The 14979-nt window shown below is 41.0% G+C and overlaps 1 protein-coding gene across 1 annotated transcript in view; it reads right to left on the bottom strand.

Moving 5' to 3' along the window:
• Positions 1-13235, bottom strand: part of GABRB3 (gamma-aminobutyric acid type A receptor subunit beta3) — a 233986-nt gene extending 220751 nt beyond the window's left edge. The window contains exons 1-3 of the mRNA XM_004271642.4: positions 13033-13235; positions 12813-12904; positions 12530-12597 (exon numbers count right to left, since the gene is read on the bottom strand). Of these exons, the coding sequence (XP_004271690.1) occupies positions 12530-12597; positions 12813-12904; positions 13033-13112 (240 nt within the window). The 5' untranslated portion in view covers positions 13113-13235. The remainder of the gene's footprint in view (positions 1-12529; positions 12598-12812; positions 12905-13032) is intronic.
• Positions 13236-14979: the final 1744 nt, after the last annotated feature.

Raw genomic sequence — 14979 nt, 5'->3', positions numbered from 1 at the left:
TTTTTCCTCTTTCAGAATAAAATTAAACAATTTTACATATCTCATTTTGCAATCTCTAGTTCAGGCAAGCCCAAGTCTTTATCCCTATATCCACACAGGTTTTCTTGCTTGGATTTTATGTATAATAATTTTGCTTTAAATGAGGCAAGGAATCAAGAAAGAGGTAGAACATGGTAAAAACTTTATTTTTTGTAGAGAGGCCACAATATGCAACTACCTTTGAGGTCTAAGCTTACAGTTATCTTCACGAAATGCTAGCTAATCATCCCAAACTGACTGAGGGCAGTACAGGTAACTCTGACTCAGCCCACACCCTCTTCCTTTCCGACTGACTACGAACACAAGCAATATTAAAATTATGTCACAGAAATACCACAGAAGACTCAAAACTGTTGCATGAATTACATTCATGTAGAATTTTTGAAAAATCTGAATATGGACAATTTGGTACCCAGTAGCATTAACTGACATTTCCAAATTGAGTTATTTTTCTTAGATGATAATGGAAAGGTCATGGTTTGGATAAAACAGAAGCATTTTAACAGCCCGCTAGTTTTCACTCATAAATTAGTGACTCTGAATTCAAACCAAAAACTAAACATCACCATGTTTGAAACACAAAAATTAATGACCATGGGTACAGACTGTAAATCCCACTGTTTATGTATGACATGTCCCAGGCTTGCAGTGCACAGCACAGGTAACTTGGGGAAAATGGGCCATGCTTTGACTATAAGGCTGCAAGCTGCCAGATGACCACCACTAGGATACCCAATTAAACTACACACAGTATCAAATGATAAGAAGCAGCGGTCTGTGCAATGCAAACAGAAGGTCCCTTAGGTTTTTAACTGCTCACAGACTCTAAGAAACCACAGAAATCAGAGCTAGAAGGCAAGTTAAAGAATCAATTTTAATATACTTGTTAAAAAAGAAATGATCAGATCGAGGACCACTGAGTCTGAATGACTTGCCAAAGTTAACACAAACCCTTCTGGAATCTGAGAGTTTGGATGACCAACTCTTTTCCACTGCCAAGGGCAATCTTGAGAGTTAGACCCCCTGTGGTCTCTAAAGGTAAAATAGCCTGGAGTACTGAGGAAATTACCTAGATAATTAAAATTCCAAAGAGCTTGCTCAAGCTTTGAGACTAGCTTTTCAATCATAAACACAAGCTTTGGGGCAATAAAGTGTAATGATAAATAAAGCACGACTTAGGGGGAAAAAAATCTATAGATATATAATATTTCCAAAACAAGAGCCCTCCTTTTTTAAACCAGCTCCCTATGCTTCTAAATGCCAGAAACAAACAAACAAACAAACAAACAAAACCTATTATCCTTATAATCAATTAGCACTTTTGCATCTCTACATTTCTGGATCTACTTTGGTTTCTTCACCCATTATTACCAGTCAAGCCCAGATCCCCAGTGGGGTCTCCTCAGTGCCGACTGAGCAATACTGTCCTCTTATAATATTCCTGTGGTTCTGGAACAGTCCAGAAGATACATCTGCCCTCTGGGCTATTGTCACTGACTATTCATGAACAGGTATAGACTCTTCATAGAACTATAGAGAATTAGTCATACAGGGAATTTTAGCGATGTCTTACTCCAGGGGATGTTAAAATGTTTATCACCAGAACCTTTCAACCAAAGAGAATCTTATTTTTGAAGAGAATCTTACTTTACATATAAATATGAATAACATAAATTATATAGTATACAGTATACTATATAATTTCATTATACATAATATATATTGTAGATTATAATAAATATCTGTTTATGCAATATGTAGATTATAATAAATATCTATTTATGTAATATATTCAAACATACATGTCAACCCTCCCTAGTGGAATGCAGAATCACAGCACTGCCTGTTCTTCCTGCCCCAAGAAGGAATCTCCAGCCTTCCAAGAAAGCACTGGTCAAGCCCAACAGCCTCAAAGAGACATATTTTGTTCTCAAAATTAACCTACTATTGTTGTCCCAAGAGCCTTTTTTGCATCCTCTCTTGCTCAACACAACTCTCTCTGCTTCTAAATCATTTACTCCTGTAATATTTACAAGAAAACAAGAAGGCTTGAAACACAGATCTACCCTCAATGTGACAGAGAGTATTATTATAGAAGAAAATCTTTGTGTTTTTTATCAATCTAATTATGAAATGCTTAAGCTTCATTTCCAGAAAATATTACCCATTCCCATATGCAATGATACATTTTTTGTCAGAATTGTATCTTCTGTGCTGTTTGGACATGGGCACCAAAAGAGGCTTTGTTAATGCAGTAATTTCCTCAGTTATCATTCCTGGGGACTGGCCATATTAAAGCTCATTCTAATTCAATCGGTTAGACCCACATTTCCTAAACTGTGTTCTACAGAAGACTTCATGAATAAGTGTTAATAAGGTCCACCATCCCCTCACAAAGAAAAAAATCCCCAAACATATATTTTAAATATTGAATTCTTCGCCCCTCTCATTGAAGATTTACAAAAATCATTAGCATATTAAAGGGCTTGACAGTTCCTACAATAAAGAAACCTATTTTACATCTAACATAATTTCCAATATTATTTGAGCAGAAACACTGATTATGGGGCACACATGTACACTCTATATAACAGCGTTCTCTTAAGCAACCATTATTTTAGCCCATACCACAAGAAATTACATTCTCACAGGGAATTTTGGTGCCCAGGGCCAAAGGAAAAATTCAGAAATGAAAACTCATTCAATGGCACAATCAAATATAGCCTCACACCAATGAATTATCCACAGAATGTTTAACAGCATAAAAAGGAATACAGCACAATCAGTCCTGCTCCTCATACACTCAGTTATTCCCAGCCTCTTTCTAGTATGTACACTGCTTTGGAAAGGCAAAGCACAGACTACACCAATGATGAGAAATTTTGCTTGGAGGACACTTATCTGTGTCAACCCCTGTAATCAATCTAACACCACAGAGGGCTTCTTGGTCTATACCTTTCGAACCACTAGTCTAGACCATAGGAATGGCACTGTTTTCCATAATTCAGATGTCTTTTCTGTGACAAGTTCACAGGAATCCTTCTGTGTAAAGCTACGGCTAATTTTATGTGCTTGACAAACATACAAATAAGGGAATCTCTCCGATAAAACAAACACAACATACAGCTTTACCACAAGGGTCGTGTGCTACACAAATGCATTTAACAAGTATTTACCAAGCATATTCTACACGACAGGCACTGCGCTTGGTGACCAGTTTAGTCTTTCAACCTGATATATGGATGTATCTCTCAGATGGATTTTTAGAGTCACCAGGATTGGAAAAAAATCAATGATATTACAATGAATTACTCAAATTGTTGTTTCTTTTTAAAACAATTTTTGGTTTGCATGGACTCATAGATTCACACACACAAACAACTTGTAATGATGGGTGACCCAGAAAAGTTGTTCCCTCTACTGATTAAAGTTATCAATTGTAAAATCTAATTCAAAAAATTAAATTTTAAAAGAAGAGTGATGTGATGTTGAATTAAGTAACAAACATTTTATACATATGTATCAAACAGAGTTATATAGCTTTAAACCAGTAAATTTTGTTATCCTTTTAAGTCAATTCAAAATAAAACAAATGTATTTCATGTCATGAATGATAGCATGAGGATTTAGCAAATATTTTACATAAAAGGAATTCTTTCATTGTAGAACTGAGGTAAAATATGATGATGTTGTAATCATTAGAATCCATATCCTCTCTTAGATTGAATGGACAAGCACAAATTAGAGTTTTTAAAGAACTATGACATTCTCATATCTTAATCTTATTCCTATTCATCTGAAACATTAGTTCCATGCATGCTAAGGTTTTTGTTAATTATATTAACGCTTCTGTGTGATACTTAAGTTCAATGGAAAAATGTAAAAAGGGATACATGCATTAATGCTTACAAATGGCTTCTATTTCTTAATGCAGTCTCTGGGTAACCAAGGGAATAAGAGAATTCTATCAATACATCCCCCACCACAGAGATCGGAGGCTAGCTCTCCGTCTTGAATTGACAGGACTGAGCAAAATGCCAAGAGATGAAACCTATTTTAGTCCTAGTCTTCCCAATTTTGCAGCTAGAGAATCTTCTTAATGGCTGGCATAAATGGCCCAGAAGTAAACTGTGCTGGAAAGCTAGCAAACGAATGAAAACCAATGCAGTTCCACTGCACTGCTGAGCGGCCATCAGAAAGTGAATGCAGAGCCCAATGAATCCCAATATAAGAACCACCAAAACTTCCCTATCATATAGAAAAGCTCGAACCACATATATTTCCAATTAGACACAAAACTTTGAGTGTACAAAGGCACTAGTGACTGGTGTTTGAAATATACACACTAACCCTTACACAGGCTGTATATCACAGAACCACCGCAATACTTCCCTCTTTTCTGCTTTGAAATCAGTGTAAAACCTCTCCAGTGAAGGGGGTGACCGCTATAGAACATTTGACAGCTTGACAAGCTGTCACTTGACAGCACTTGACACTTGACAGTATTATACTGTGTACAATTATACAAATTCTGATCAAATTAAGTCCCCTAAAGTAAAAACTATATACATCACATTTAGCCTATAAAAGGTTCTTCTTGGTCATTAGCCCAAATTCTAGGTTATAAAAATATTTCATTGGAAAGCTACCTGCCTATTTATTCATGCACTTACATATTTATTCATTCATTCATTCTTCATTCATATATTTTCTTTCAACCAAAATCTAATAATGCTATATATATATATATAGACACTAGTGTATATTAGATATTGGTTGAAAGAAAATATATGAATGAAGAATGATACCTATCATGTGTCAGGCACTATGCAAGGGCTGTTCTTAGACACAGATCTGCCTGATGGAGCTTACAGTCTTAAGGGGGAGAAAAATGCAGAAGAAAGCCTCTAAGCAAACAAGCACAACAGAATCATATTTAACACTCTGATAGTGTTACAAGGAAAGACTAAGAGTTCATGGAAAAGTTAATTGGAAGATCCACTTTAGATGGCAATGAAGGTCATGGAAAAAGGTAAAATCTCATGAGGGCCTAACAGAGCATTTTTTTTATTGCTCTGTAGCATAATGAGGTAGAAAGAACAAAGAAATAGGACCAAGTCCCAGCTTTGCCTTTGTAGTAAGTCAGTGCTATTCCTGAGGCTATTTTCTCACCTGAACAATGGAGATGAGATTAACACCTACCTATAAGATACACTTCACTAAGCTGATCATGTTTGATGATCAAATACGACAAAATACCTGAAGTATTTCATCAACTGCGTAATGACATAAAACTATTGTTAGCTGTCATCTCCCTAAGTTACACCTCAACATGTATTATAAGAAAATTTTAAAGGTTCCAAATGGTCAATAGGCTTCATTTATTTAAAACAAACGTTCAGTAGGCTTCAAAGCACAATGACAGTATATATGATATGATTCAGAACCCGTAGGAGAAAGAAGGGTTCTGCTACCAATGGAAGAAAAGGAGAGCTATTACAGATAACAGATTGTACAAAGTCAAATGTTGAATTCATACTGCTTTACTGGTAAGAACATAAAGTTTTTAATATGTAAATAAGCAGATTTACGCCATTAATTCAAACGAAATACTTACTTCTATGTGCAGTACAACATAGGATCCCTCAGCCTGGCACAGGCTCTAGGAAGAGGTTGCTCACAACAAGGAAATGTGTGTAAGATCCATCTTTTAAGAGATGCAGCAATGTAAGCTTTACAACTTCCCTGAGGGGAAAGACAAGAAGCATTCTCTTTGCTCCCCATACCATTCCTTCTAATATTAAACACAAACCTCCCTTCATAAAGAGTGTATTATGTAAGGGTTATTCTCATCTGAAGTTCATTATATGCTTTCTGAAGTTCATTATATGCTTTCTTATCAGTGCCCCAGCATTGATGTTTGATCGTAACTTAGGCACAAACACACTTCCAGGGAAAAGTAATGTCCTCAATAAATAATCTTACCTCCTAAATGCAGCAACCTGTAACCAAATGCCAACATGCTCATTGTACCTTACCCATGGAGTGCCTTTCATGTAAGCAGTTTTCCAAACCCAACTGGGTCAGAGAAACACTTTTTCCTTTCTGCTGAGTCATCCCCCAGCTTACTTGGTAATAAGAGCATTAGCACATTTCCAACCTTTAAAATGCTAGTAAGAGGGACTTCCCTGGTGGTCCAGTGGCTAAGACTCCGTGCTCCCAAGGAGGGGGCCTAGGTTCAGTCCCTGGTCAGAGAACTAGGTCCCATGTGCTGCAACTAACAGTGCAACTAAGACCCGACGCAACCATATAAATAAATAAATATTTTTTTTAAAAATGCTAGTAACAATTCATATGCAAACTATGAATGCAGCCAGAGCCTCTCTAGAGAAATCAGTAAAGGACAGTTCTCTAACGTGTTTATTTGGCTGTGATCTTGTGGATGTCTTTACCTCAATTTTCTGTGTAGAGCTAAGCCCTTTGTGCTATTACTTTGGCAATTTTGTGGGGATGCCATGGGCATCTGGGAAGCCTGAGACTGAATTACTGAGTGTTAAATGACTTGCCTAAGGCTAGATGTTCCCATAAACCTGGAAACAGGACCGGAAACTCCCAATCCCATTAGGCTCTTTTCAGCACACAGCTGGACTCCTGGGATTCAGCTCCTCTGCCTGAGGACCTGGCCAGGTACTGGGCACTGGGTACCCCTTCAGCATTCACTAGGGGCAGAGCAACCCTAGATTCTGCAGCACGAGGAGGGGAGTTGATTAACATAAGTTTGATCGAAAATGCCTAAAGCTGAATTCTCCAGGTGATCCCAGCTCACTCTACCCAAGGAAACCCTCTCCTCTTTCCCACTCTTCTGAAAAGGGGAAAGACAAAATGAGTGCAAATGTTTACGTGTTGTGTTCATGAGTAAGACTGCACCCAGTTTACAGTGATGCAGTGCCAAAGCTGCTTGCTGAGATGTGCTAAAACCATATTCTTATGTACCATACTTATTTTACACTGAGACATTAGAAAACAAGTGGATTTTCTAAGAGGAAAATATAACAAATGACAAAGGAATACAATACAACAAGCATAAGGGACAAATCTACTTCTCATAATAACTAAAGACACATTTATATGTCACCTAAAAGGAGCTCACAACTAAAAAAAAAAAAGAGACAATAATTTATGATTTATATGCATTAAATCAGAAAAAATAATCCTGTAGTTACATTTTCATTGGGATGAGCTTTTTTTTTTTTTTTTTTTGGCTGCATTGGGTCTTCGTTGCTGCACGTGGGCTTTTCTCTAGTTGCGGTGAATGGGGCTACTCTTTGTTGCAGTGCACGGGCTTCTCATTGCAGTGACTTCTCTTGTTGCAGACCACGGGCTCTAGGCACACGGGCTTCAGTAGTTGTGGCACATGGGCTCAGGAGTTGTGGCTCACAGGCTCTAGAGTGCAGGCTCAGTAGTTGTGGCGCATGGGCTTAGCTGCTCCACAGCATGTGGGATCTTCCCGGACAAGGGCTCAAACCCATGTCCCCTGCATTGGCAGGCGGATTCTTAACCACTGCACCACCAGGGAAGTCCCAGGATGAGCTAATTTTAATAGACGAATTAAGTACAGAATAATAACAAAATACAAGTTAAATCATAGAAAATTAGTATTTATATTACTAGAGTTTGAGTCTAGCTTTATATTCTCAGTACTTTATAGTTAATTTAATAGAAATCAAGTATGTGTAGTTTCTTTCTGAATTAACAAATCAAACAGTGGCTTCTTCTAATTATTCAAATTAAAAAAGAACTCATATGACTTACTTTAAAATACTGTTTTTATTTTTTAACTAATTGATTTTTTAAAGAGTTCTAGACCTGCTTCACTCTCTCAGTAAAAAGTACTATTTTTAAATTAAAATTTCCTAGTTGTTTTATATTTTTAGTATTTCCTTATATTTCCTATATTTTCAATAATTTTTGTCCACTTATTCATCCCTCCATCTATCTATTCAACACACACTTGGACCAGTGCTAAGCACCAGAATTATAACACATGCATATAAAAGTTTTCAGTAGACAGTGTTCTTCCATAAGTACAATCTCTCTTAATCCGCCTGCCAGTGCAGGGGAAACGGGTTTGAGCCTCCTCCGGGAGGATCCCACATGCCGCTGAGCAACTCAACCCGTGCACCACAACTACTGAGCCTGTGCTCTAGAGCCCACAAGCCACAACTACTGAGCCCGTGCACCACAACTACTGAAGCCCTCATGCCTAGAGCCTGTGCTCCGCAACAAGAGAAGCCACTGCAGTGAGAAGCCTACACACCGCAACAAAGAGTAGCTCCCACTTGCCACAACTAGAGAAAGCCTGCACACAGCAACGAAAACCCAAAAATAAATAAATAAATAATAAATAAACTTAAAAGAAAAGAAAGTAATATGTAAACTAAATCCCAATAATTACTTAACCATGTATAGTTTTAAAAGATTGTCTGAAATTTTAAAACAAGAGCTAGAGAACAAGGGAAGTTATGTAAAAGAAAATGGTTTTTTGTTTGACTTCTGTCAAGTCAGCTAACTAAAAAGTAAGAAGTGGCAAATTAGGAGTTTGGGATTATCATATACACGTTACTATATATAAAATAGATAAACAACAAGGACCTACTGTATAGCACAGGGAACTATACTCAATATCTTGTAATAACCTATAATGGAAAAGAATCTGAAAAAGAATATATATATGTATGTATGTATATACATGTATACATATACATGTATAACTGAGTCACTTTGCTGTACACTAGAAACTAACACAACATTGTAAATTAACTATATCAATTTTAAAAAAGTACGTGAAAAGAAAAATTAGAAGATTAGGAACAATGGAAATGTAGACTATCTCCTTTATCAGTGAAACATGTTATGGTAAAATAATGTTAAGTATTAAAATATTAAAATCCATTTTTAGATTAATACAAAACACCAAAATGCACAATGACATATACATGTATATGCATAATGTATCTAATTATTTAATTCTTTGAGGTCAGAGGCATTATTTGGAGGCATTATCTATATGCACCATCAACAGATAAAGACTGTGCTTTATAATAGTTTAAAGAGAAAAGTAACAATATTCTTTATATTCACCCCCAACATGCTCACTGACAAGCACATATCTGTCCCATCTTGAGATATACATGTTTTGCATATCTTTATTTCAGATATTAATGAATCTTTATTTCACTAAATATATGTTTTCAAAAGCATATCTATAAAATTTTGAGAAGAAAATTTCAAAGAACAACTTTCCATGATCATTTACCCTGAATTTTCTAGTGAACTTTGCTCTTCTAACTCATCATTCTCACTCCTCTATCTAAATTAACATTTTGGCCAAAATATTCATTCTAAACCACATCTTAAATTATGTCAATCACCTGCTTAAAAACATTTACAGGCTCCTTAATTTTTGAAAATTAACATCTGAAACCCTTGGCAAGGCAGAGAAGGGCCTAGGTGAACAGGGGTTTGTCCTACTTTTCCAATTTCATCTTTTGAGTCTCCTTCACAATCTCCTATCCTGCAGATCTATCCATCAGTAGTTTTGCCAATTTCTTCCCTAACCCAGAACATCCTCTTCTATCTATGCCAGTCACAATTCTATTCCCCACTATTCACCCACCCAATTTAGATATCATTTCTTAAGTTCTTTCATTAGGCTTTCCATGTCAGAAGTAATCTCAATATATCTCTCTCTCCCCCTCCCTCTTTCTGCCTCCTTCCCTCCCTTCTTCCTTCCCTCTCTCTCTTAGGCCATACCCCTTTCTTTTGTTCCTCTAAATGGGACTCACCTACTTTTGTTACAACTATTTGACATATCTCCTCTACTAGCTGTACCATCCTTAAAGCAAGACCATTTCTTATTTAGTTTCATAAGCTAACAACACTTAGTTTTGTGAAACTAGTAAGGTGATTAAGGAAGCTCATAAATATAATTCATTGTTTTTAAGCAACATGATTGAGTGATGGGTTTAATCTTATGCTCACATACTCTCTGTTCTTTCCCTATAAAATGTTACCTCCAAAATGATACTTAATCATTGCTATATTTGAAGTTCCTTCAATTAAAAAAAATCAAATATCATAGCTATGATCATGAGCTATGATCCTGATCACGAGTTAAGGGAAATCAGATTTTTCTAGCGAATGGTTTTACCAATCCACTTGTGGAAGATATTTCAGATGCCAGTCAGTACATCTGTCCAATGGCCTTCAATCTCCCATCCCATCAATCCCCAGTTTTTCTTTATAATAAACTTAGTGTAGAGAACCACAAAAATTTCCATCATGAGAATGCAAAAAAAAAAGCATACAAGTATACTATGGCTACATTATGCATAATTACTGGCTTTGGGATATGCGCTTAAAGATTATCCAATATAATGGTTTGTATCCTCGATTTGTCTTTCTATTATTGGTTCCAGAGAAAATTGGGACACCTCAATTCATAGTGCATGAATTAGGCAATTACTTATGAAGTTTTTAAGGTACTAAGTATCAGCATGATGTCTAAACTAGTGGATAACTAAGTTTAAAAATTAATTTAAAGAAAATTTGCAATGATCTACAACAAGACATTCTCCCCATTCCCCTGGTTGTTTTAGTAATATACAGAGTTCTTAAAGCGCCACATCAGTATATTCTCTCCATCATTTGACATCCAATATAATTTTTGACATAAAAATCCACTAAATAACTCGATTAACTTCTGTACAAAACTGTCTTCTCTATAGAATGTGCAGTTGCCAATAAAGGAAATCACAGACTACAGAGTAAATCTTGAATATATTAACTTGTTTCCTTAAGGTCATAAAACAAAACATATTTTGACAGAATTATTTTTACAAAATTACAAAAAGTAAAATATATGTGATGTTTTTAGTGTAATGTATGTAAAGTCTGTTTCTTGCTAACGCTTTTATTATTAACACTTTATTTATTTATTTATTTACTATTAACACTTGTATATAAATGTCCTTAGTGATATACATTGAAAGAAAGGTACTTTTTTTTAAAATCACACATTATAATTTTAAAATCTTTAGGTTAAGAGTGAAAAATTGATAAAAAATATAGTTTCGTGTAGTCAGATTTCTTTCTACAAAATCCATACTAGGATATATTTTTAAATATATCTTGTTAAACAGTCTATTTAAAAATCATGGTTTTAGTTTACTTGTAAACAACCACATTTCTATGTTATTGCAATGTTTCTCAAAATATTGTTCACAAAACACCTGCTTAAAAAAAATCTGGAGCACTAGTTTTAAATGCAGAGACCCCCAGATTCCACTCCACACCACTGGATCAGAATCAGAGCCTGGGAGTATGCATTTAAAACAAGTTTGCCCATGTGGCTCTGATGTCCACCAGACTGGAGAAATCTATCGAGTCTATCTCATGCCTCATTATATTCTCGGTGTTATATTTTAGAAAAAAAGTTGCCAAACGATTTCTTCAAAAAAATATATTTTTTCCAAATTCTCATTCTTATAATTTCTAAAGTGTCACTCAACAGAAACTTAAACCCGTTTCCAAATCCCCTGGTATTTCACCTCAATTAACAAATGAAAGGGGTCATTTTTCTCCTTATTGCCTGTTGTCTTAAAGGATCCTGAGCAAAAGCCCGTGACACCCACTTCGCACCTCGGGACACGGACCTCCACTTTCCACAGGTCAGAATACTGAATTCCGTCACCGTTAACACCGTTAACATAGCCCTAAGGGACACTTGGTTCCCTCGCCTTCGACTCTCCGGGCAGAGAAAGCCCGTAAGCTGCCCAGGTCCTCCAGTTCTCAGAGCCGCCCGGGCCGTCAGCACCTCTGACAGAGCCTGGTGGATGGGGACCGGGTTTCACTGTCACGAGCCTGCCCTCGGAAAAGCCACTGACACCAAGGAAACTGACCCGAGACAGCCAGGAACACACAGACCCACCGCCCACCGCGCTTTCCGGCGGCCAGTACCTCTTTCCAAAAGACAACAAAGGAACCCTTAAGCAGCTCTTACCTAGTATACGAGCCACCCCCACAACTCTCCTCTCCTCCCCCGCTCCCCGGCGCCTGTTGCTAAGGAGGCGAGAAGGCACTGGGGCAGCCTCAGGACCAGGGGACCGACGGCGGGAGGAGCTGGCAGTACCAGGGCGGCGGTGAAAGCCCAGCCTCGGGTGAGCCCAGGACCCCTTCCTATGGCGGGAAGGGTGCGCCCTCCGCGCGGCTCTGACGCCAACGACTACCCCCGCGCACTCAGGCGGGCGGAGGGAGCCTCGAGAACAGGAGACCTGCGCCCGGGAGCGCCGCTCCCTCTGCGGGCCCGGGAAGCTCGGCCCGGGAAGCTCAGCCCGGCAGAGGAGGCCTCTGGCCCGGTACTGTGGACGCCTGTGGGCCCAGACAGCGGGGCAGGGGCTCGGGGACAGCCCTGGGGAGGGCAGGCACTCACCATGTTGACTTCGGAAACCATGTCTATGCTGGCGATGTCGATGTTCATCCCCACGCAGACCGGGGGACCTGCGGGAAGCGCACGACACGGTGATCAGCCTGGCTCGGGCACCGGCTGCAGCTGCTCTGAGGATGGGGGGCTATCCGAGGAGGGGGCGCAGGCGAAGTGCCCCCCTCCCCACCCCGCCGCAGCTCGGCGGAAGCGGCCCCCGCCTCCCTCCTCCACCCAGGCCGCCAGCGCGGTGGGTCGCGCTGCCCGCAGCGGCCGCGCACACCCTACTTACCCCCGAAGTCGGGTCTTAGGCGAATGTCGTAGCCTTTCAACAGCTTGTCCACCGTCTCCTTCACAAAGGACATGTTCCCAGGATCGTTCACGCTGCGGGAGGGACGGGGGCCAGAGAGAGCGGGGTCAGGCGGCGGCTCACCCGCCAGCGCCCAGCGCGCACACCCGCGCGCCCTGCCCGGCGCCCGGCCCGCTTCCCGTCAACCCACCCGCGACCCTACCTCTGGGCGCAGCACACCACCGCCACCAGCACTGGGGCCGAGAAGATGCCGAAAAGCCTTCCTCCCGCAAAGCCCCACATCCCTCCGCCGCGCCCCGGCACGGGGGAGGGGGCGCCCCGCCGCCGTCGCGACCCGCAGCCGGGGCTGCTCCTGCTGCTGCCGCCGCCGCCGCGCTGGCCCGGAGCGGAGGAGGGCGCAGGGGGAGGGGGAGGGGAGGAGGAGGAGGAGCGGGCGCGGGGAGAGGAGGAGCAGCGGGCGCGGGAGCTAGGGGAGGGGGGAGGAGAGAGAGCGAGCCGGAGGCCGAGCCGGAGGCCGAGCGCTACCTCCTGCCTCGGCGGCTGCGGAGCGAGACCCGAAGCCCGGCCGGGGACAGCAAGCCGGAGCCGCGGCTGCGCGGCGCAGGGCAGGGCTGGCGCTGCCAGCTCCTCTGGGCTCCGTGAGACCCAGGAAGGAGAGGATCATCGGCGACGGCGACGTGGGCAGAGACCGCGAAGGAAACGCTCTCCGCTTCCCCCCGCCCCCTCCCCGGCCCGACCCCTACGCTACGACCCCCGCCCAGCTGCGGCTCAGGCCGAGCCCACGAGTGCAGCGGAGCGCCTCTGCCCGCGGGACTGCGAGCTACGGAGCAGAGAGGGAGGCTGTGTGGCCCGGGGGAAGCCCCTACCTCACCTGCGGGGCTCTAAGCCTCGCGTCCCCAGGGTCCAGGAGAGCCAGATGGGCAGCAGGAGAGCCGGGAGCCCGGAGCACATGGCGCTGCTCCTCTGACCTAACCTGGGTGGGATCCGCTCTCCCCCACAGTCACCGAGCATTCTAACAGCGATGCGGGGATCCCCGCCCCTGCCCCCACCCACGGGCTTTCCCGCCTGACCCGTCATCCAGCCCCTTGCATGGCGGCCCGATTAATTATTTATGCAATATAAAACCATTTTTTAAATTGGTTCTTTAAACTATTACTCTCACCCCCTGAACATTTCATGTGAGCCCTGTGCCCTCCCTACTTAACATAAATACATTTATAATGAGTGTTAAAGAGAGGCCTGGATATGCACGTTTGCTTTATTAACAGGAAGCTGGAGTCCGAATCAGACGTGGAGACCCTGGACTATCATCCCAGGAATGGGAAAATAATGTACCTTTTCTGGTGCAGCCTGGAGCTGTCCGTGGTTCTTAGTATAAGGCAAGGAACCTCGTTTTCGCTATGACTGGCCCCCATCCTTTGGTTCTCATCTTAGAAGAGAACCTCCTGCGCCTTGGCCAAGAAACAGACCGACGATGTGCACCACGGTCCACCCTGCCCTGTATGTCACCACTGTGTACCTGAGGAATGTCTGCTCACCCAGAGTCATAGGTCATATATTTTTCTTTACTGAATGGTCCTCTGTGCTTCACACTTCTAATACTGAAGAAGATGATTACACATTCCTACTTGTGGTCAACCAAAAACACTTACAAATCAAGTCCATTTTCTGCTTGATAGGCTACCTTGGGCCATTCCAGGACCTAATGAATGGTTAATTATACGTAACTGCTTCTCTGTATTAATTACTTTTTCTACAAAGCTTAAGGTTTTCTTTTCTATTGTCAAGACTTTATATGGGTAAATATCTAAATCTAGGCCCTGGTTCTCAAGTTGGCATGTTTCTGACATTAATTTTAAATATCATTGCCTTTTTTAAAAAAATCAAAAATTTTATTTTTGGAACAGAAAATGTAACCACAGAAGTTGAATGGTTGGTATTAAGATAAGGTTAAGAGATAAATTTAGCTCCCTAATTATTTTCTGGAAAAGTCTATTTACAACTACTTGTATTCTGTGTCCTGTTCATGTGCAATGGAATTATCAGGAAACTTAGATTTGCATTATCATACCTTCCCCTCCACATTCATGTTTCAGTCTCTTTCTCCTGTTTGCATGTACCTCTTTTAGAGAAATGCCCTGTTGGGGAT

This window comes from Orcinus orca, chromosome 2, assembly GCF_937001465.1.
Source record: "Orcinus orca chromosome 2, mOrcOrc1.1, whole genome shotgun sequence".
NCBI lineage: Eukaryota > Metazoa > Chordata > Mammalia > Artiodactyla > Delphinidae > Orcinus > Orcinus orca.
Note: the sequence above shows the minus strand (reverse complement) of the source record. Positions and strands in the feature narration are given on the sequence as shown.